Source organism: Aythya ferina (assembly GCF_964211825.1).
Source record: "Aythya ferina genome assembly, chromosome: 1".
NCBI classification, from domain to species: domain Eukaryota; kingdom Metazoa; phylum Chordata; class Aves; order Anseriformes; family Anatidae; genus Aythya; species Aythya ferina.
In genome coordinates, this window is record NC_140296.1 from 194,441,710 (window position 1) to 194,463,789 (window position 22,080).

Sequence of the window (22,080 nt, forward strand, 5' to 3'; positions counted from 1 at the left end):
CTGCCGAGAGGACACTGACACCTAGTGGATGGGCTCCCCAGGCACCGTGCGAGCCAACTGCTGCTTAAGCCCATCTTTCTAAGCCGAAAATGTGCTTTTATTAAGGTTTCTAGGTGTTTTTGTGAAGGAAAAATAAAATACAGAAGAAAAAAAAACTAGCAGTTTTTGTGTAACTTCTTCTAAGATGTAAGGGTTACGTTGTCAGACTTGTTGCTTGTTGGGGATATTTTGCTCAGTCCTCAAAATGTGATGTTTATTTTCTTTGTTAAACCTAATAGTTTAGTACTTCCATGTGGTACCTTCTGCTGGCTATCAGACAGCTGACGTGGGCTGAGTGAGCAGCTAACACGCCTGCTGCGGGTCCCTGTTTGATCTCAAAGGATTTAAGGATTTACAGTAATACACCTTCTGGGGGTTTGCTGACCATACAGTAACTTTCTAAAAGAGGTTAAAAACTAGTTTCAAGGCACTTAAAATCAAAAATGAAACCTCCTGGGCCATCCGTGTTCAATGGGTGGAAGAGTTGTCAGAGAAAGCGTAGGCTGACAATGCATAGAATGAAGGTGTTAGACTTAAATGTTTGGTGCCAGAGTTTAAAAGAGAAAATATTGCTTCCTCATCAAGAGAAAGCATTGATTTTTATGCTGAAGGATGCTAAGATTATTTTATGAATTGCTAGGCTGGCATTCATTGGTTACAGTAAAAATATCTTCAAGTAAAACCAGGCACTGACAACCAAAAGCATCTATGTGGGGAAAAAAGTCATGTTTTATATGAAATACCAGGAAAATGAAACTTAAACAATACTAATACTTACATGCTAAAGGGCATTAGGAAATGCAGGCAATAGATAAGTTAAAATTTGCATGTTTCTTTGCTGCAAGCAAGATTTCAGTAGTTTGAAGTTGAACCAAATTTATTTATTTTGGACTCTGAAGAAAAATAGCATATGGTCCATCAAAAAAGAAGAATCACAGCCTCAGCTAGTCAGTTATTGAAACTGAGATGGAAGAAGAAAATAGCTTCTGCCTCCTTTTGGCTATTGGAAACTTACATTGTCTTGTCTCTAGAAACGTTCCAGCATGCTGGACCTACTTGTGAATGTAGCCTGTTTGTCACTAAATATCCTGTTTTATTTCTTTGGGTGACTGCTGTAAACACTTAGGAATTGCCACTTAGTTAATTTAATTGTATACATGTGTCACCTTCATTGTTAGCTTCTGGTATGCCACTTTTTTAGCATTTTTTTAAAGCTCAGTCTTTCTATTGTCCCAAAAGTCTACTTCCTCGCTTTTTGTAACGCTGTCATCTTCCTCTTTATTGATGGCTTTCTGGCTTCGTCATCCAAAAGTCTGTTAGTATGATCTGCTTTTAGTGAGAAGTCATGAATGAAAATTCCAAGAAAATGCCCAAGAAGGTATTTTTTGTGTTTTTCTGTCTTTTCGAGAAGCCCCACTGGATAAATCCTTCCAGTCAAATGGTTTTTTTCTTTCAATGTATTTCTTAGTAAAAGCAGACTGAAGAGACTTGGGTCTTGCCTGAGTTCTTGTAAAAATTCACATGCTCTTCTTTTGAATTGGCACCGTATCAAATCCTGACTTGAGGCTCGGATTAGAACAGCTTCCTTTCCCAAGAAAGGAAATGGAGTCTTATTGCTTTGTCACTTACTCCATAGATGAGGATTGTAGATAAGCATCTTGAGGTTAGATCTGAAGGTATTCCTGTGCATTTCTGAAATACCTGGAAGTAAATCTATCATCCAGAACCTGGGGGTGGTGAATAAAGCTGTTTGTGTTTCAAATAGAATACATAAGAACTAATGAGGGTTTGGCTATTGTTTACCAAACAAACAGTCTAGTTCTGCATCCTGAATTGTAAATATGCAGCTTTTCAAAGTGGCAACAATTGAGGTTTATTTGGAAAAAAAAAAAAAAAAAATCAGCGCCTTGATTGACAAGGCACTTGCCTGAACCAGACTCACTTTACTTGATGACTTTAGTACCTTTTAATTTGTTGAAACTTGGCACTGTAGAAGGGCTCTATTTGGCACACTGTGTGTGTGACAGACGTATCCTGCAGGGTACAAACACTGAGAGGCTACTTGAGAATTCTTTCAGTGATGGAGTGTATAGTTGAGTTGGTATGAAGGAGACATTTCTCTGGTCTTCAGAAGGGTTTCGGAGATAATTATAAATGCAATAAAGGCAACCTACAAAAGGGCTGGAAATTAATTTCAAGTTTGACTTGCAGCTTTGATGTACAGAAGGCAAGAATATATATATATGCGTATATATATGTGTGTGTGTATGTATGTGTATATATATATATATATAAAGACTTCATTTTAGATGTATCAGGGATTTAGGTTGGGAGTTATTTTTAAGAGGATACATAGAAAATGTTTGTTGCTTGACCCTTTAGTTTGATGCAAGCTTGTACGCATCTTCAGAATTGAAAATTTCCTCCAGAACATTTGTGGTTTCTAACAGTTAAACTACCAGACTAAAGCAGGATTTTCAATTGGTTTTAGTAACTTCACTGTAAGGTTCTAGCCTCTGGGTGTTCCTGATATGAGGCTGCAGAATAGGCAAGTGTTTCTTTTGCTACTCACTTCTGGGTTTACATGGGTAAATATAAAACCTGAGAATACCCGTGATTAAGGTTACCACTGGAACTTTAAACATAGATGGCATGCCAAAAATATATCTGAAATCCTTATATTAGAGGAAAAAACTATAGCCTCTTCCTCTTTTAGAAGCAGCTCATGAAAGCAAATGAGACGAGTATTTCCTGAACGAGCGATAGTGCTCTAAGCTGGTAGAAGGTGCTTCGTGTACACCCACGTTACTTTGACAGAAGAGAATTGTGTACAGTAAGGTGTGTGTGCAGATTAAGGGGGTTAAGCTTTTTTTTTTTAATTTGGCAAACCAGTCTAAGTCAGAGCTTGTATTATTGAAACATTTAACTGTGATACTTCCAGCTCTTGAATGTTCAACCATTAAAATAAAAACTTTGATGGAGAGAAATAGTGAAAATTATTCTAGTGAGTAATTTATTGTCTATGTTTGTTGTTTCTGTACTAGCAATTGCTGCTTTGGTTTCATCTGAGTAGTTGCTTTACGGCTTTGTGCTCTAAGTATGAGAATTTTGTTGGCCATTGCATTCTCTGTTCTATCTCGTCTTGAAACCAGAATTGGCATCATCTGGTTAAAGGTGTATTCTTTTGAACTCCCAGGGATATATTAGTTAGCCAAAATTTGAGAGATGCTACTAATATGAACAACTAGGATACAAAATTGCGTGCCTATCCATAAATATTGTGATGGCTATTAGCTAGGGTTCCTACAACAGAAGTCTTAGTACAAGTTTGTATCTTTAATAAGGCCACTTCCTGGCTCTTAAAACTCTATTGAGCTCCATCATAAATGACCTCTTTATAACTAGCACATTCCTTGGCGTCCAGACACAGCCTCAAAGAAGGGGTGAAAATAGTTTTAAGCATGTTTTCTCCAGATAGTAAACATGTTTTTCCTTTGATACCTTCTCCCCCCTCCTTTTTCTTTTTTTTTAATTTTTCGTATCAACTGCATATTTACATCAACTCAACTGTAATTGTACATGTTCCTGCACGGATGTACTGATTTGGTGCCTGTCAAAAGCTTTCTTGTTTGTGTTTGTCTGGAAACATTCTTGCTCCCCCCTCAAAAACAAAACAAAAATGGGAAAAATCTTTAAAACCCCGTGAGTGTTCTGCTTGCCGATTATAAACTAACAAAACTATATTACAGCATCCTAATCTTGCCTGCTGAATGCTATGGGCTCTAAATTACTGAGTCTTTACAGACACTGTATTTCTATGTAAGGGTCAAGCCTGCTTCTGGGAAAAAAAAAAAAGACCTGGCAGAAGATGAAACCAGCACATTTTTATTGGAATTGCCTGTCTAACATGAGTGTATTTCACCCTGAGCTCATGTCATCGCATAGCAATTCAGCTGTATGCTAAAGGACATCACCTAACAGAAAGGAGTAGCACCTCTGAGTTCCCCTGGTGTTTCAGAAAGGTAATTTCAGTGAGGTAATTAACCCCAAACCAGATGCTGGTTGCAGTGCTTCTCAATAGCACAAACAGCTGTGCTTTTTGCCAGAGCGTGTGTAAGGCTCCAGCTTTTCAGCATAGAGCCTTTCTCAGTGAAAGGCTTATGGGGCAGTACCTCTGTTTCAGAAAAACAGACAAAGCACAGCTGATAAAGAGCCCGACTGCCTTTTTGGAAGGCGCATGGCAGGACGTGTGGCTGTAGCAGACTTCTTGTGGGGGCAAGCAAGGACAGGATGTAATACAGCTCAACAGCATGGTAAAAGCAATAATGCAGCTTGAGACTGAACATCATGAAGCTGGACTAAGTATTTATTAAGTGTTGTTAGTTGTATTGCTAGAGGTATAGGTTTAATAAAAGCTTTATGGCTGTTCTCATGTGCCTTTATTTATGGCAGCTTTGGTATTGGGGGCCAGCAGGTAGGAAATCCTAGTTTACTTTTGTTGGAGTGAAAGCTCGCAGTTTCCTGTTTCAGTTGTGATGCTTTTCTTTTGCCTAATATGAATTGAACTGAAAACAATCACTGAACTCATGGAAATGTGTTCCAAGGCGTGGGAAAAGAGGAAGAGTCTTTGGCCTTATGAAGGAAGAGGGAGAAAAACTTTTCAAGTGTTAACTCCTGAAGTAGAACAGACAACTGAGTGAAACCAGAAGCAAGATATATCATTTGTGGCATCTGATGCCTCATTCCACATACTGTGAAATCAACAGCAAGGGAATGGTAAAGAGTGTCAGGAAGAAAACTTTGGTGCTAATAGGTTGTGAAATTTCTCAGGGAGCAATAACATGGTTAAGCTAAATATTCTTCAGCAGAAGAGGTTTAGATGATAGCTGTTCAGTTCCTAATGCTTCTTGTTTGAGCCGTACATGATCTGTATTGGCTGTATAGCTTCTCTGTTGGATGTCTGTCACCGTGGGTTTTGTGCTTTAAGGATGTGGTGTGGGTTAGGGTAGAAGTGCTGAAATGAAGGAGCTGGGGAGTCACTGCCAGCGGTGAGTGGCCCTAGGGCTTGGGAAAAAGCCTTGCTTGAGTTCCTTCTGGCTGCCCGATCAAGCTGGAGTGAAACCTCTTGCCTTTGGGGCGTTTTCAGTGGAGAAAGCCTCAAGCTGTCATTAGACACTTTCTTCTACGCTTCTGTGACTCCTTCCTGGTAATGCTGGTACTCCGGCATACGTCTCTGTCACATCATAGCTATCGGGTTTTGACTTTCCCACCAAAGCTGAAATGCTTCACAAGGGAGGGAGGATGAGCCTCTGCTTTGATCTCTATTTCTGGTGAAGGGCACATGCCTTAGGAGCCTTCACTCAACTCAGATATTATGCTGACAGTGTCAGCATCACATCCAGGACCATCAAAATTTAAGTTGGACGTGAGAGCTAGCTCTGTCTCAATAGCAGGCTGTACCGTGGTCACCTCTCCTGGAGCTATGAAGAAGAGAAAGGGAGGCTTCTGTGGAATTTTTACCTGGACCTGTAATCAGTTCATGGCTTTAAAACAAACAAAATGCCCCCTCTGGCATCGGAGTGGAAAGTTCATCCCATCTTTCTCACACTTGCTCTGCGACGTGCTCCTGGCAAGGCTTTTCAGCAGCCCTCTGCTGTGCCGGCGTTGGTGCTGCAGGTTTGCTTCTCCTTGCTTTTGCTGACTGAGATGAGGGGATCTGTCAAACTGCTGTCTACATCCTTGCATTTTTGGTAAATCTCTGCTTAATATTAGTGAAACCAGTTCTTACTGAGCAGCTCAGATCACTGGGGCTACAACAAGACTGAGCAATCTTCCTCCTGGTTTTGGATGCCTGGCAGCAAGATGTTTGTGTCTTGATTCAAGGTATTTGTGTACGCCCCCAGCTGACCTCTTGTTGTGTTGTTGCTGAATCCCCCAGAGATTCAGAAGGCACCGTAACGCTCCACGGAGTGCACATATAGATGGCATCTTGCATAACAGCCACAAAAAATAACCTTTCCTGTTGTCCCCCTAGTGTGCCTAAGCCCAATTCCGTAGGAAGCCATGGGAGGTGGATGGGTTATTCATCGCTGTACCCTTGTGCAGTGGTACAGGGTTTTCCTGCTGCAAAGGAAATACGCATGTAATGAAACTGGACTGAGTTTGCCAATTCTTCTTGCAAGTTATTTATAGGCACCATGTGATAAGACCTTACATTCCTGGCTCTGAGCTGAATGTGGATTCAACCTAAACGAGACTTAAAATATGCATCTGTCAGTTTCTTGAACGAGTCAGCTAAACTGTTGAAATGCTGGCAGTGAAGTTGTATGGTACTGATAGAGCTGACATTACGGAGTTGTGAAGAAAAGGCTGCAAAAAGGTGTAGAGGTGGGAAAACTCTTGTGCTTCCTTATTTCAAGATATACATTGCATTTAGTAGGTTGGCATGCATAAGTATTCAGCAAACTGTAAGAGTTTTCACATTAGAGGCAGTCATTCACTCATTCATCCAGAAATGAATGGTTTTAGTTCTGAAGACCTGCAGAAGGCTGTATGAAGGACAACTCAAGCCTTTACTTGCTGTCTTAATTTGTAAGTTCAACTGCTTGTGAAAAATGAGTCAGTGAGGAGATCTGGTATAGAAGGCTTACATATGAAGATGGCATATCTTATATGCTACAATTAACCTAGTTTTGTATTGTATTTCATAGCTGTTTGTTTACCAACAAGCTCTTGGATCTTTTTGTGGGCATGTTGATTGAAACACTTCATCGCCTGGAGTGGGGCAAAACCATTCTCTTAAAAATTATTCCCCACAACTTTCTGTAGGAGCATCCCATAGCAAGGCAAGATGAATCAAAGCTCTGTGTGTTCAAAGAGACTTGAAGGGGAATTCAAGATTAAATGTACAGTTCTTAATATACCAGTGCTGTCAGCATGTGAAAAATACCGTAACCTAGGACTCCAGGAATAAGAGGGAAATAGCAAATCCAGTAACTTGGAAATTATGCTCTTAAGCAGGGGAGTTTGTTCTCTGTGAGCTTTGTTTCCTTGTTTATTCAAGTGTTTTGTTTCCTTTTGCTGCTGAAAATCATTGTGGTCTGTTGCAAAAATCAGAGGCTTATTTCTGTTAAGAATGACTCCTGAATTCCTTCAGCACTGCTAAGAAGCACGTTATGGTGTGCATGAACGTGAAACGCATTTTCTGGTTTCACACTGAGATGTGCATCCCAGACTTCAAACCAAAGCAGTCAGGCTGTTTCCTAATCAGATGTTCTCAGATTAATAGAAAGCTTCACATTTGTCATTCATAGCCTGTAACCTTGGCTGCTGGTGTTCTGTCAGCTGTGTTGTCCTGCATATTTTCACTTGAAGTGGTGTGTTTATAGCAGTCCTTGCAATAAATTGGTTGTGCGAAGGGATCAGTGTGGTTCAGGGATAGAAAATAGGAGGTTGTGAAGGAATATGCACCAGAGCTTTCTAAAATATCATAAAGAAGATGTTAATAACTTATTAAGTAAAATTTGATTATGCTGTAGTAATTTAATGTTTTGCTTTTTCTGCTTGGTTACTTGCTCATCAACAGGCCACAAACCTCTTTAGTCTGCTCCATCCCTGTGAAGCTAGCGCATCACTGACGGTAGGTAGGGTGTTCTGCTATTAGGCTGAACATGTCAACTATAATTGATACCACTGTTAATTTAAGCAGGGATTAATATACAGATAGTATAAAAATAGTTTCAGAAATGAGAGAGGAAAAGGAAGGCTTTTGAAGCAGTCAGCCCAAGTTTTAACAATAGGTCTATGTGAAGGCATCCTTAGTCGTTAGTGGTATGGGATAATACTTATATTATTCTAATATAGTGTAAGTTCTGGTCCTAATATTTCTGTCAAGCAAAATGTTTTATTGGTTTGGATAGATGGAAAGCAAAGGTCTCACTCTGGCATTACCTAATTCTTAAGAGCATGCTGTTCGTGTGTTGTTTTTTACCTGTTTCCAGTGTCAGTGTGCTACTGAAGAAGGTTGGATGTTCACCTTCCCTGGCTCCTCTCAGTACTGGCATTTGGTTTCCCTGCGTGTGGACCTGCCAGTGTTGTCGGCTGTGACTAATGCTCGTTGTTGAATCTAAATCTCTAATGAAACAACACGAATTCCCCTTTTTCTTGGGAAAATACCAACCTGAGTTAAGATGACGTAGAACAAAATATGCCATCTAATACTGAAATACTGACGTTCCCGGTTCCCTGGGAAATTCTGGGGGGACTTTCATGGAGTTCACACCAGCTTCTTTGAGCACAGTGGTGTTTTCTAGACTAGTTGTTGACCTGCTATGAAACAGAAGATGGAGTGCCCAAGAGACCTTAGTTATCAGCCTCATATGTTAGTCACTTCAGGAGATTCGCTTGTAGGAGAGCGTAGAGCTCGGGAGCTGGTAGGTGTTGCTAGAAGGGAGGACAAAGGTAACACACTTCTCCCTCTTCACTTCGGTTCTTTCTATCACTTCAGCTTGCAATGTCCTGCTAGGGCTTCATTTCAGATAAATAAGTTAGATCCGGGCTATTCCTGGTAGCCAAAGCCATCTGTAAATGTTAAGATACAGCGAAGCTTTTCTTCTATGGACCTGAATCATTTTCCTTTCATTGTTTATGCTTGATTGGTGTTTGGGAAGGCTTTTACCTTACAGCACGAGGGTTAGGAACACTCAGAAATAGCTGTTTGAAAGCTGACAGGGATATCTGGGGAAAGACTGCCATTTACAGTCAGACAAATATAAAGTGTTTTTTAAATACTCCTAAGGCAGAGTGGTAGAAGGGATACTCTCAAAAATTAAGTTTATCTGTGATTTCATGTGTATGTTAAGTATTGGTATCATAACTATTTTATTTTTTTTCCTGCTTCTAGTAAGCATAATGAAAGGTTCAATCTATGCTAGAAATAAATGTCTTAAGAAATGGGTTCATTGATGCAACATTTTTTCGAGTGTTTGCCAGTATCTTTTTATGCTTCGACTACTAAGCGAATTTTTATGGAAGGTTTTATTTAATTTTCAGGGTTCTTTTTTTGCATATTTAATATGCAAAATTGAAGTGAATTTCGCGAAGCAAAATATGTTTCAGTGTGATTGGTGTTATCTCACGCCTCCGCTGCCGTAGCTGTCCGTGGAGGACTTCCGAGGGCTGGTGCCCGCTGCCACGCAGCGACCGCGCCGTGGGAGCCTTGGAGTGGGTGCTGCTGCTGCACCCTGCTCCTCCAGGGCAGGCAAAACAGCAGTGTGTGCTCGGCTCTGCCTCTTGTTAACAGAGCTGCTGACGGTTGGAAACGTCGGATAAGTCTTAGGAGATTATTTGAGGGCTTTAAATAAGTGACATTATTTGTCACGCTTCCCTTGTGAAGAAGCCTGGAGAGGAGGCAGAAGAGCTTTTATATCTTAAATAATGCTCAGGCTTTTAAAGCGAGTTCTTCAAATCTCAATAAGCAGTATAAATATTTTCTTTAATCCACAAACAGCATTTCTCTGGCATTAAGCCGTGCATCTTGACAGGCTTTCTAAAGGGTAAAATAGACAAAAAGGCTTGACTGGAAGTCAGATGAGTTTCCTGAGCTGCCTGGACTATGTTCTCTTTGATATAGTGTGGTTCCACTTGCTTCATGTCAAGTCTTTTTTTTTTTTTCTCAAAAACACTGTACTAATTTGTCATAATAAGCTGCTGTAGAGGCTGGAAGCACATTTCTGAAATTCAGGCTACTTCCAAGGCTTGCCCCAGCATCCTGTGGGGTCTGTCCCTGTCCCACAGCCCGCTTTGTAGCACGGTGAAACTAAACTCAGCGCTTCTAATGAAATGAGACTGGTAGTTAAGGCCTTGTGAACATAGTTCTTAAAGTATACCGTGAATATTCAGCTCCTTTTTGACTGTTTCAGTCTTAAAAGGCACCCAGGAGAAGATTTGAGGTGCTGCACAGCTGCTTTGTGGATGTAGAAGCATGAGGGCAGGGCCTGTGGAGGCACTGGGCTCGTTCCTGTCCCGGCTCTCTGCGCCCAGGGAGCTGCTGGCGAGCAGCCTGGTGGTTTTACTGATTCAGCCCAAATGTGAGGGCTGCTTTCTGTTGCCCACAGTTGTTTGTTATGAATTAGCATGGAAGTGGACTGTGACGGATCTTGCTGGATATCTTGTCAACAGCTTAATGTAGTCTGAACAAAACTCTTTCTTCCTCTGCCCTGTCATTACCCCGCTCCGTTGCACGCATTTGCCTTTTTCTGGTCACTCCAGGCTGTAGCCTGGGAAGCACCAAATCTCTCTTGCATCTTACACCAGCAACGTGTGTCCTTTGCTTTCTGCAGAAGTCCTTTGTTGTGTGCAGTGACAGTTCTGCTGCTGTAGCCTGCATTTCTGCTGGGCTGGTTCATTCAAGGCGTGGTTTTCAGGGTTCTTCCCTTGCTTTGGTCAAATCCTTCCCTTCCAAAGCATGAAGTAGGTACTATTCTATGTAGCAGACACTGCTACAAACCATAAAAATGCTTATTCTTTTTTGGTTGCTTTCATGACTGTACCTATCTTCTATTACCCAAGCCAGAGAACAGCTGACAAATAAGCATTAAAAGCATGGGTCTTGAAGTATTGTAGGAGCAGAGATGTCTGTTAGAATCATACTGTGTTTCATTTCTGGTCTTTGCCTCGGAGCTGGCCTGTGCTAATCCTCCTTTCCACTCTGTTTTGCAGAGTTACAAGTGGGCCATGCAGAGGAGAGGATATGCTGAATTCTAATAGCATCAGTTGCTAGAAATGGAAGCTGGTATTAGGCACTTATTGGTGTTCTGGCTTTACAGCAGAACCATGCTGTACCCTTGACGCTGGTGGTTTTTTGTGTGCCTTTAAAATAGGCAAAGCACAAAAGGTCGTCTTCCTAGGGTGCTTTTTGTTACCTACTGTTTCTCCTGTATCACTTCCTCAAGTATCTCTTCTCGTGCAAAAAAAACTTCTGCTTCTACTCGTGGTTTTCAGAGGCTGTTTTTTCTCTAAACTTTTCTGCTACTTCTTTCTAAGCACAGCCAGAGTACTTAGCCCAATAAAAATAAGATGAATAATATGAAAAACAAAAACCCACAACCAGGTTGAGATGGGGAACAATATACAAACTCATATTTGTGGCTGTGCTGGGGAAGTATCACTGTTTCTCTTTGTGGGGCTTGGTGTTTTTTTTTCTTTTTTTTTTTTTTTTTTTCTTGGATTGGAGGCTTAGAGCCTGTTTTGAACTACTTCAGTCTTGTGGTTGTTAGCTGATATTGCTGAATTATGTGTACTTATTTTGCTATTTTTAGACTCCTGGTTCAGTGTCCAGCCTTGGTAGCACTGGCAGCATTTGTTTTCCTTTGATGCATGTGAGGGCAGCGTTACGTAGCGTTAGTGTGGCCAGCAGGACCGGGGAGGTGATCGTCCCCTCTGCGCAGCTCTGGTGAGGCTGCACCTCAAGTGCTGTGTTCAGTTTTGGGCCCCTCACTACAAGAAGGACATCGAGGCCATGGAGTGTGTACAGAGCAGGGCTGTGAGGCTGGTGAAGGGGCTGGAGCACAAGTCCTGTGAGGAGCGGCTGAGGGCACTGGGGGTGTTTGGTCTGGAGCAGAGGAGGCTCAGGGCAGACCTTATTGCTCTCTGCAGCTACCTGAAAGGAAGGGGTGGGGAGCTGGGGGTTGGCCTCTTCTCACAGGGAACTGGTGACAGGACCAGAGGGAATGGCCTTGAGTTGTGCCAGGGGAGGTTCGGGCTGGCAATGAGGAGCCATTTCTGCTCAGAAAGAGCAGTCAGGCACTGGGACGGGTTGCCCAGGGAGGTGGTGGAGTCACCGTCCCTGGGGGTGTTCAAGGAGAGGTTGGACGTGGTGCTTGGGGACATGGGGTAGTGGTGGCATTGGTGGCAGGGGGTGGTTGGACCAGGTGATCTTGGAGGTCTCTTCCAACCTTTATGATTCTATGTAGGACCGTGTCTCCCATGCACAGTTGACCACTCCCTGGTATTTTGTCTGTCACACATTACAGGGGAGCTTTTCCAACTGCCCGCTGTGTGGAAGTGTGCTGGCTGTGGCGGGGATGGAGTTAACTCTCCCGGCAGCGGCCCACATAGCGCTGTGCTGTGCACTGGCAGCAGCAGCCCTGATATCCAGCCCGTGTTGTGTCTGCTGCTGAGCACTGTTGGCACCGCCTCATGGCTCATCCAAACCCCACAAATGGCAGGAGGTGGGGAGGGGACATCCCCAGGGCGGCTGACTCAAACCGAGGGGATATTCCATACCGTGTGGTGCCACACTCAGCAGTAAAAGCTGGGAAAGGGGAAGGAGGGGGAGGCTCTTGTGATGAAGATGTCTGCCCACCCAAACAACTGCTACGCATTTTGAGGCCCTGCTTCCCGGGATGTGGCTGAACATTGCTCACTGATGGGAAGTAGAGAGTAATTTTCTTCCCTCTGTGCTTCCATGTGGCCTTGGCTTCCTTTTCTTTTGAGGAGGGGGAGTGAGAGAGCGGTTGTGGCACAGTCGAGCTGCCCAGCTGGGTAAAACCACCACAGGAAGATAGGTTGCAGATTTGGTTTTAGTGGTGCAAAGATCAGTGTAGTCTGCGTGGAAGCTTCTTCCCTGGGGCTGTTAAGATGTCTGTTCAAAAACTGAATCTTTCTGTTCATTGTGGTAATGTTTTCAGATAATGTATCTAGCACTTGGATCAGCATTTGGTCAGACTTGCTATCCCGCCTCCAAATGTTTACTGTTTTTTTTTCTGTGTTGACTGACACTGCCAGTTTTTCAAGAGCAGTGCTTTTTAAGAAAAAAACCCTGTGTGCTAATTCAGTTGCTTTTTTTAGCATTCAGTGGTTTCATCTGAAAAAAAAAAAAAAAAGTCCTCTGGGAATTACCTTGAAAATGTGTGCTTCTTGATTTGCTTTATTTTACTTTGCCATCTTTGTTGCTCTGTAAATACTACTGTTAAGGATTTAGACATTTAGTAGTCAACAAAGTCCACGCAGAATTTTGTCTACTCTGTTTTTTCTCTACATCCAGACAAATTTAATGAAACCATTTTTCTCTAAGTAGTAGCATAAATGTTAAACTTTTTTTTTTTTTTTTTTCTGGAAGAATTATTGGAGAACTTGAATTACCAACTCAGTTTTACTTCTTTGTTAAATTGAGTATAGCGAGTCTCCCAGGTGTTGGTAATCTAAGAAGAATTCAGGAAGAGAAGTGACTTTCCAACCAGCTCAAATTTTACTGATGATGTCCTGCCTGTATGCTGTTGTGCATACTGTAATAAACAAGATGTACATTTCTAATTAACAACCAACCTCTCCCAATTGCAGCCTACCCACACATACACCAGGAAAAAAAAAAAAGAAAGCTACAAACATTTTGGGTGTTCAGGGGTGATCAATAGGCATCAAAGTTGGTGGGATGGGAAGCATGAGCAACCTCTGTCCATCTACCTGTGCACAGGACCTCTCAATGGAAAAATGACTTCTGTCTTCATCTTGATCATTTTGTATGCCACCTTCATGTCAGCGTGTCAGTGGAGTGGCTGGTTTTACAACGAAGTTGTTCTAGCTGGAAGAGAGCATTTAGTTTTTGAGGTCTTTCAAGTTCCTTTTTAAATCTGAAGGTCTACGCAATCTAACAGAAGTACTCTTCCTCCTCAGTTGAAGGCTGTAAATGCATAACTTGAGTGGGATGAAAGAAAGCTGTGTTGCTTTTGTTATTTCCTACGTTGCCAGAAGGGATGGGCGGGCTCTTATTATTAGAGGTTATGCCTGTTCCAAATTTCCAGGATTTGAAATAGATCAAGGGGATTTTAAAAAGAAAAACCGTACTGCTGTGAATTCAGCAGACCTCCTGTCACTCATCTTAATTGGGAATAGCTTGTACCTGAGTGGCAGGAACCCTCTTTTTTCCTAGATGAGCTTGAAACTCAACAGGAGTTCAGTGCTAGGAATCAATACCTGCTAAAACCTAGGTTTTGCTTCCTGACCAATTGTGTGTGGGAAGCCATGAGCTTCGAAGCAAAATAACAGCTGTTCTTAAGCCAACCTGCTCTGTTGTGTTCCTATGGATATTGTGGGCAGTAACAGATTTTCCTGTTCCTCACAGGTATTCTTAATGCAGTCATTGCTCCCTAACAAGGCAGACGATGTTCTAATTGAAGTATAGCTGTATGACCACATTGTAGTGGCTTATCAAAAGTTCCATGTATCATGAGCTGGTTTCGACTTCACTGTAAACTGCTGATGACCTAAAAGTACTAGATAATTAGTTTTTTTTTAATATATATATGTATATCGTAGTGAATATTGTAAAAGGATAGAAGTTTTCTTAAATGATCTGCTTACACTTCATAATTGAAGCTGATGCCTAGTGATGTTTCTGTTGCCTTAAGACTTGAAAACATAATGTATGTGTCTTATTTCAGAGGTTAAGAAGATTATCCACAAAATATAGAACAGAGAAGATCTACCCAACAGCCACCGGTGAAAAGGAAGAAAATGTTAAAAAGAACAGATACAAGGATATATTGCCATGTAAGTCTGATTTGTGTATTAATAGGGGATAAACGGAAATGTTTGTTACTCGTAAGGTATTATAAATTTTACTACTTAGTTATTACTGAAAGGCAAAATTGGAGGTACTTTGAAATAAAACTTATATAAAGTTTTTGTTTTTAACTGAAAAGGCAAAGTAAAGGGTAATATATTTTCTTAGAAGATCTATCACCTAAAGAAAATGTTAGCTAGGTGCCAAGACACGTAGAGCTGATGCTTTCATTTCAACTCAGAGTAGTCCAGAACTTTGCGATGTGCTTAGCTGTATTTTTTTTTCTTCAGAGTATGTTGTTAATGGTAGAAGATAAACACATGTCAGCATAAGATCTAGATGAAATTTTACGAAGCCTGAAGGAGCCTGGGTTTGTGGTTTGAAGTACAATAGATCTATCTTTTGCGGGTTCATATTCTGCAAACCATGTCTGAGAGCATTCCATGCTGGATTATCTTCTGTTTGTATTTTGCTAGAGCCCAAATGAAGTTGTTTCATGTACAAACATAAAATGTGAGTCAGAGCAGAATTTAAATTTTAAAACCACCAATGTATGGGTATAACAGATCTTACAATGATAAGATTGCCTGTTGCAGGTTTGCTTTGCTTACATCATGAGACCATGTATCTCAGCAGCTTTTACTATGCTTCTTAAAATGGACAGCTGACAACAAGATTAAAGGCTAATCTTTTGACAAATGCCATTTCTCATATCCCAGAAAATTAACAACAGATACTTTTTACTCTGCTTAGCTTTCTCAGAAGTTTTTAGAGGCTTATAGGCTATTTGAAGTTAAAAATGGTCTCAAGCATCATTAGCTTTCATTTTCAAGATGTGTTCTGGTAATAAACTTCAGAGAATGATTGTATTTCAGACTGTTGTGTACTTGTTGGTTCTGTTTCTCTGCTGATAGAATCTTTTTACCATCTATCAGAGCTTGGAGCCACACTTAGAGCAGTAAACTTTGCCCTAGAGCCACAGGCTCTAGACTGTTTAACAAGGTGGGCATGGGAATGGGCATCTCCTTCTCACTGCTGCATTGAGATGGTATTAAGCTCAAATGCGGAAAAATAGTTGAATGCCACTGTGTTTTTAATTGTGAGGAAACACGTTTAATTCTGTGAAAGAAATATAAAGTTATTACCATGTATTTATACTCTCCCATCTTCCATGCTGGTGTTTGGATAGATAATAAAAAATACGGGAAAGTATCAGCAGCACCTAAGCTGATTCCATGGGATACAATAGCCACTGTGGCAGTAAGTGACTGCAACTAGAGTAGGGGATGAGCTTTACTTTCATCTATCTATCTATCTAAAAAAGAGGCATTGGGAACCGAAAGGATGCACAGTCAGGAAAACAAACCTCAAAGCTGACAATGAGGAAAACTGAAGGTACACCTTCAGTTAAAACAAATAATATCTTCAAATACTTAAAAGTTCCAGTAAACGTGATGGGAGACCAGCTTGACAGAGAAATGAAAGCTAGGAGATGTTTCCGAGGAGGGAGGGGAATTATTTTTTTTTTACTTATTTTCTGTAAATCTAGAAGATTACAAATGTAACTTAATCAGAGATTAACACTACTTATCAGAAGTTCTTGCTACTACCAGAGAGATCGGTACCTTAATACTAAATCAACACAGGCTTCAGAGTAAACGTGTGCGTGGTCACGTTACAATTTATGAAGCCCTTCTAAGTGATAATTCAATCAGCCATGGTGTGCACTGACTAGCTGAAGACACCGATTTGTATCTACATACAAAGATAAAAAATAAATAGCAAGCACTTCATTGCAAGTTCCAAGAAGATTGAGTTTTTCTTGGGGAATTCTATTTTGGAGCTAAAACTGTGGAAGTGCTTGAGCTGTGGCAGGAGAAGGAAGTAATAAATAAATGTTGACATTTGGAAACTGCTATAGAATTTTGGATCTACTGTGCTGAGAAGATAGAAGCTCGCTTTAGCCCATTGCTTTAATTATTCTGATCTGTCATGTGAAAATACTTGTTAGTGTTAAGTTTGTAACATCAGTTCATGTTCATAGAGTTTGCACTTTTACACGGAGTGTGATAATGTATTACAGTGTAATATGCTTTAGGGATTTCTCTGGGCTGTTATTTAAGAGTGTTGTCTTTATGTTAATCTAGGCTTGTTTTTAGAAAGCATTACATTGAAATCAACTTTTCTTTGCATATTGTCAGGACTCTAGCAAAAAAAAAAATCATCTTGGAAGCTTTTTGTAAGAGCTTTCTGTATAGCAGTAACTCTTAGCATATACTTCTTACTTGTTACCATATACTTCTTAGTCTTAGCATATACTTCTATACTTGTTACCAGTGATGTTTTTGAGAGAGGAAAAAAAAAAAAACACAAACCATATTTCCTCTTTAGGAATGGATAGACTTCTTTATTAGAGCTTCAAGTAAAGAAGAAACATAAAAGTTTCAGCAGCTGCTCTGTGGCTGAGGGAATTGATCATGGGAACAGAAAGGAACAAATTGCTTGAGCAGATGCTGCTTCTGCAGACGCTCCTGTTCCCCGGTTCAAATCTATAGGGTAATTTTTGTCAGTCTTGATTTCCGGTTTAATGTAATAATAAATTATATAAGAAGCCTCTGTGCTAGCCAGGAAATATTGGTATCAAGAAGAGCTGGAAAGGCTGGCAAACCAGCCGACCACCTACTCTCCTTCCCCCTTAGTAAGAAGCATTGAGTTGTTTCTGTATGAAGATGCACTGATTCTTTCATCGCTGAAAAGAATTCCAAGAGGCTCAGTGTGTTCTGTCAACAAATATCAACTATTTCTTAAAGATTGCTGAGGATCTCCGAAGATCTGTTGTTCTTATAGGAAACTTTTTTTTTTTTTTTTTTTTTTGAGATCAGGGTAGAAATTTAAGTCCAAGCCCTCTAAATGAAGGAATCAACTGCTGCTTGTTTAACAGGGGCATGTTCTGTGCTTCAGCAAAGTGCCCAGACTAGTGCCAAAGCAATAAACCACAGTGCACGTTTCGTGTTGTAATAGTTGATGGGCTCCTCCTTGGCGGAGACACTGAGACTTGCCCACTGCTTAAGCTATGCAGCGGTTTGACTCTTTCTGCTTTCTGAATGCAGTGTAAGCTTTCCTTTAATTCTGACTATCGTAGCCTGCGGTAATATTGTGTAACTGTCATTTTGCCTGCTTCGGATAAATTGAATTTTGCCTCTTTGTAATGAATCACACTTGGATTCCAGTAATTGGTACTCTGTAAATTTGAGCAATAGAAGCACGTAGTAGTAGGAGCATTCTGCTTATCCCTACCTGAGCTGGGTTCATTTCAGTAACTGACTGACTTGCTTCTATGACTTACTTTTTGAGGAACATTACTTGCTTATATGACTTTGGGAAATATTTTTAATGCTTAATTTGTCCTATACACTTCATATATACACTGTATATTTGCTGTTACATACTGCTTTAAATGTTCACATTTTTAATTAACATCTATATTTTTCTTTTAGTCGATCATAGCCGGGTTAAACTGACTTTAAAAACTCCTCCCCAAGATTCAGACTACATTAATGCAAACTTTATTAAGGTATGTATTATTATCTTAACAGCTTTAAAAGTTGTTCTAAGCTTTTATTTCAGATCAGTGTAGTTTTAATGTTATAGTCTGAGATGAGAATTCAAAGCCACGAGGAAAAATTTTCTTTCACTATGGCTTGAATAAATTTACAAACCTAATGCCATTTTATAAAGCAATTTAGGTTCTAATATTGCTCTAAGTTTAAATATAATACGAAATACTTTAAAGTCACAGTCAACCAAATTGGAACATTTTACCTCAGCAAAGTTAAATATGATTGTTTTAACAGTTGATATCATTAAAAATTCCAGATTTTGGGAAGCTGTTTTAAGAGATCCTAAATGAGGCATTTGACAATTTGTTTGCTAGTATGTACTTCTTGCTGTTTATCGCAGAAGTGTGGCAATGGAATTGTACCTAACATTCTTAAAACCGAGCCAGAATTTGGCTAAAAAACTTTTAGACTTCAGTTTTACATGGTGAATTTCCTGGCCTTTCTCTGTAGACTTATTCTGATGCTGTTTGTAACAGTAATGCTAATTCAGAAACAGGTGTTCTTGTAAATCTTGTTTCTTGAATATTTAGCTTTCAAAGTTAAACATAGATGTCTTCAGTTCAAGTTTTATATACAAAAATCTTTATTTTTTTTTAAATATGGTATTTCTTATTTTTTCATGGAGTTTGCTTTGACAGAAATAATCAAATTTTGATCATTAAATGTGTAATAAGTAATGAGAACTTAAAGAGAATGTTCAGAATTGAAACACAGAGAAATTATTAGCTTAATGGTTTCTGCTGCAATCTCTCCCAGCACAGTATCTGTTATCTTAGACCCACTTGAAATCACCAGCAAAATACCTGCTAATGTAAATGGGATTCATATTTCATATTCACCCTTCCTGTTGGATCCAACAAGATCTAATTTTATATAATTGTAAATGAAAACTTCTCATTTAGTGTTGATAAGTTTTCTTTTAAACATTTATTGTTCCTTTGTGCAATTTTAGGGAGTACATGGGCCGAAAGCATATGTTGCTACCCAGGGACCATTAGCAAATACAGTAATAGACTTTTGGAGGATGATATGGGAATACAATGTTGCCGTAAGTACCTAATTAAAAACAAAAATTGTGTATTACTCTATTTCATGGTACAGGGATTGTGTATTTCTTTTTGTCTGAGCTAGCTATTATCAAGAATACTGATGGTGATTTAGTCAATTTTTTAGCAGTAGTTCATCCCAGATCTGAATTTTGTAGCTTAAATAGCATTCTGTATGTCATTATTGAATTTAAAAATGTAAATAAAGTGTAATAATTTAAGTGTATGTGAAATTATGCATTTTTATTAATAGGTCAGTACTTGATTATGTTTGTCCTTTACAAGACCTTACAGCTCTGACTTAGGGTGGACTATCAATATCAGATGTAGAAGCAGCATTTGAAACAAAAGCCTGCCTTTCTAGTTCTGTTAATTTTGGGTTACTTGTTGGTTTATGTTTTCTACATCTCTTCAAATAGTTACTGTCAGGAGTTAACTTCCAAGTATTATTCAATATGGACTTGCCTAATTTCTGCAATTATTTTTTTTTGTTTTACCTGACATGTAAGATGTAGTTACTTATTACTGTAACAAATAGCATATCTTTTGGTGCTTTTTATTGTATTATTTATTGTATTGTATAGTACTAGTGGTGTGGATTATTTTGTATGGGATAGAACTTGGATACTATTTTAGAATTAAAAGAATATACATCTGCATGTAAGAAGATACTATTAATTAGTCTCTTCAATAGTTTGAAGTGTACCTGTGTCTTCTCAGTTAGAAGCAAGCAGTAAAGTGTTTGTGAATTTACTTGATCCAAAGCTCGATAATGTCAAATGTTTTTTTTCTTTTCAGATAATTGTAATGGCCTGTCGAGAATTTGAAATGGGAAGGGTAAGTATGCTAATATGAACATAAGTGAGCGTTGCCCATGTAGGGCAATATGCCAATATCCATGAAACCGTGTGAAATCCATAGCTATAAAAGTCATCTGCCAGACTGAATTAGAATATATGCCCTTATATTTCTGTGCAAAACAAATAATATGACTGGTCTTCCTTGTTCTGTTCGTAGTGTTATATTATTATCTGGAAGTTCTATCAGTGCAATATACATTACATTTTTGTATAAAGAACTGAACTAGTTGTCGGTCTGTGGACATGTTACTTAGGATAAAAGTCCTGCCCTTACTGGAATGTAGGCCAACTATCAAAATCCTGAGTCCTTCAGAATTTCCTGTCAATTGATACAGCTGCAAAAACAATCTATCTTCTTAAGTCTCTGTTGTATTCTTAAGACTGAGAAGGAAAAAAATGTGGTCCAGAATTGTTAACTCTGAACTTACACAAACACTAAATTTGCTTTTGTAGCTTCCCACTGTATGACGCATACTTGCACATATGTAGGTAGTCATGAAGTTCATGTCCTGCTTTGTTTTTTTTGTGCAGTTTTGTTTGTTTTGGATACCAAAAGAAAGGACATGTTAATATCTTAAAAGAAGTTTAGCTACCACTTAATCACCAGGCACCGGTAGCCACATATTAGGAAGCACCGAATAGGCAAGAAAATAAAGCATTAGAGATTATCATCATCTGCTTTTTCTGCTGTTAATCATCTTTCAATATTACACGTTAACTAAATTAGAATTTTTTGTTTTTACAGAAAAAATGTGAACGCTACTGGCCGTTGTATGGAGAAGCAGCAGTAACTTTTGGACCATTTCGTGTTTCATGTGTAAGTATAAAGCTTTGTAAAATAACTTTGAAGGATTTAATGCTTCCATAGCTTAAAATAGCTATTCAACTTGTATCAGACCTTGTATTACAAACAAATACTTCTTTAGTTATTCAGTACCAAACTTTAAACCAAGAATCTCAAAAGAAATCCATGGAAAGTGATGTGTCCCTGTAAGCTTTGTGGTTTTTTTTGGATGCTCCATAATTTAAAATAAAAAGCGGGTAACGTACGTGCACTGGTTTTGTTTCTTGTGTCATTTCTTTAGATTTAAATCGCGTAGTTTTGAATGTCTGTACCATGCTCAAGAATTTAGATAATAGTCATGCAGGTGTTTCTCTCCATTAGCACTTGTGCATTCTGGATGTGCATGAGAAATGAAAGCAATACTGGAATAGTTTATTTTCTTTAAGGTACATGAAGTTAAGTAGCATGAACAGAGAAAATGGAAACTATAGTTGTTATGTTTTTTTTTGTTTTGTTTTGTTTTTTGTTTTGTTTTGTTTTTTGTTTTTTTTTTTTTTACTTCTGTTGGTAATGGATATAATAAATAAATAAAATATTTCCTTTGCTACCGTTGTTGCTCTTCGAAGCAAAACAAAAATGAGTATTGTTAAGGAGGTCTGAAGCTTTTCCTGGAGAATTCCCAAGGTGAACTACTTAAGCTATAAATGCAGAAAGATGAAAGTATGCATGCTTCCATTGCATGTTGCATCGGTGTTTTCAACAGTTCTGATCTCTAAGCATAACTGCTAGAACACCTAGTTTTGATACTAGCTTATAAATGATAACTTAAGGATTTCTGAGAGATTAAATATGCAGAAAGAGGGCCTGTGGATAACTCCTACACTAAGCACAACAGGGAATTGAAAGCAATCATTCTTTTGGCACCTTGTCATCTCAGATTGCACAAGAGTACAATTTCTGAAACCCCAGTGCATCTTTGCAATTACCTATCATATCTAGAAGAAGTTGTATAGTAAAAGAAATCAAGATGTAATTATCACTTCACAAAAGGGGACCACTTACATAGCAGATGTTCACTTTGTTGCTTGTGAGATATTCAGAACATGAGTGTAAATAAGGTATATGGGAGCCTAGTCACAAAAAATAAATTTGGGAGTTTAAGATCAGT

The 22,080-nt window shown here is 39.3% G+C and overlaps 1 protein-coding gene across 1 annotated transcript in view; it reads left to right on the plus strand.

Moving 5' to 3' along the window:
- The window catches only part of PTPN12 (protein tyrosine phosphatase non-receptor type 12), a 75,228-nt gene that overhangs the window by 17,907 nt on the left and 35,241 nt on the right, over positions 1-22,080 (plus strand). Inside the window, exons 2-6 of the mRNA XM_084515341.1 lie at positions 14,481-14,589; positions 18,100-18,176; positions 19,175-19,270; positions 20,067-20,105; positions 20,874-20,945. Coding sequence (XP_084371467.1) covers positions 14,481-14,589; positions 18,100-18,176; positions 19,175-19,270; positions 20,067-20,105; positions 20,874-20,945 — 393 coding nt within the window. The remainder of the gene's footprint in view (positions 1-14,480; positions 14,590-18,099; positions 18,177-19,174; positions 19,271-20,066; positions 20,106-20,873; positions 20,946-22,080) is intronic.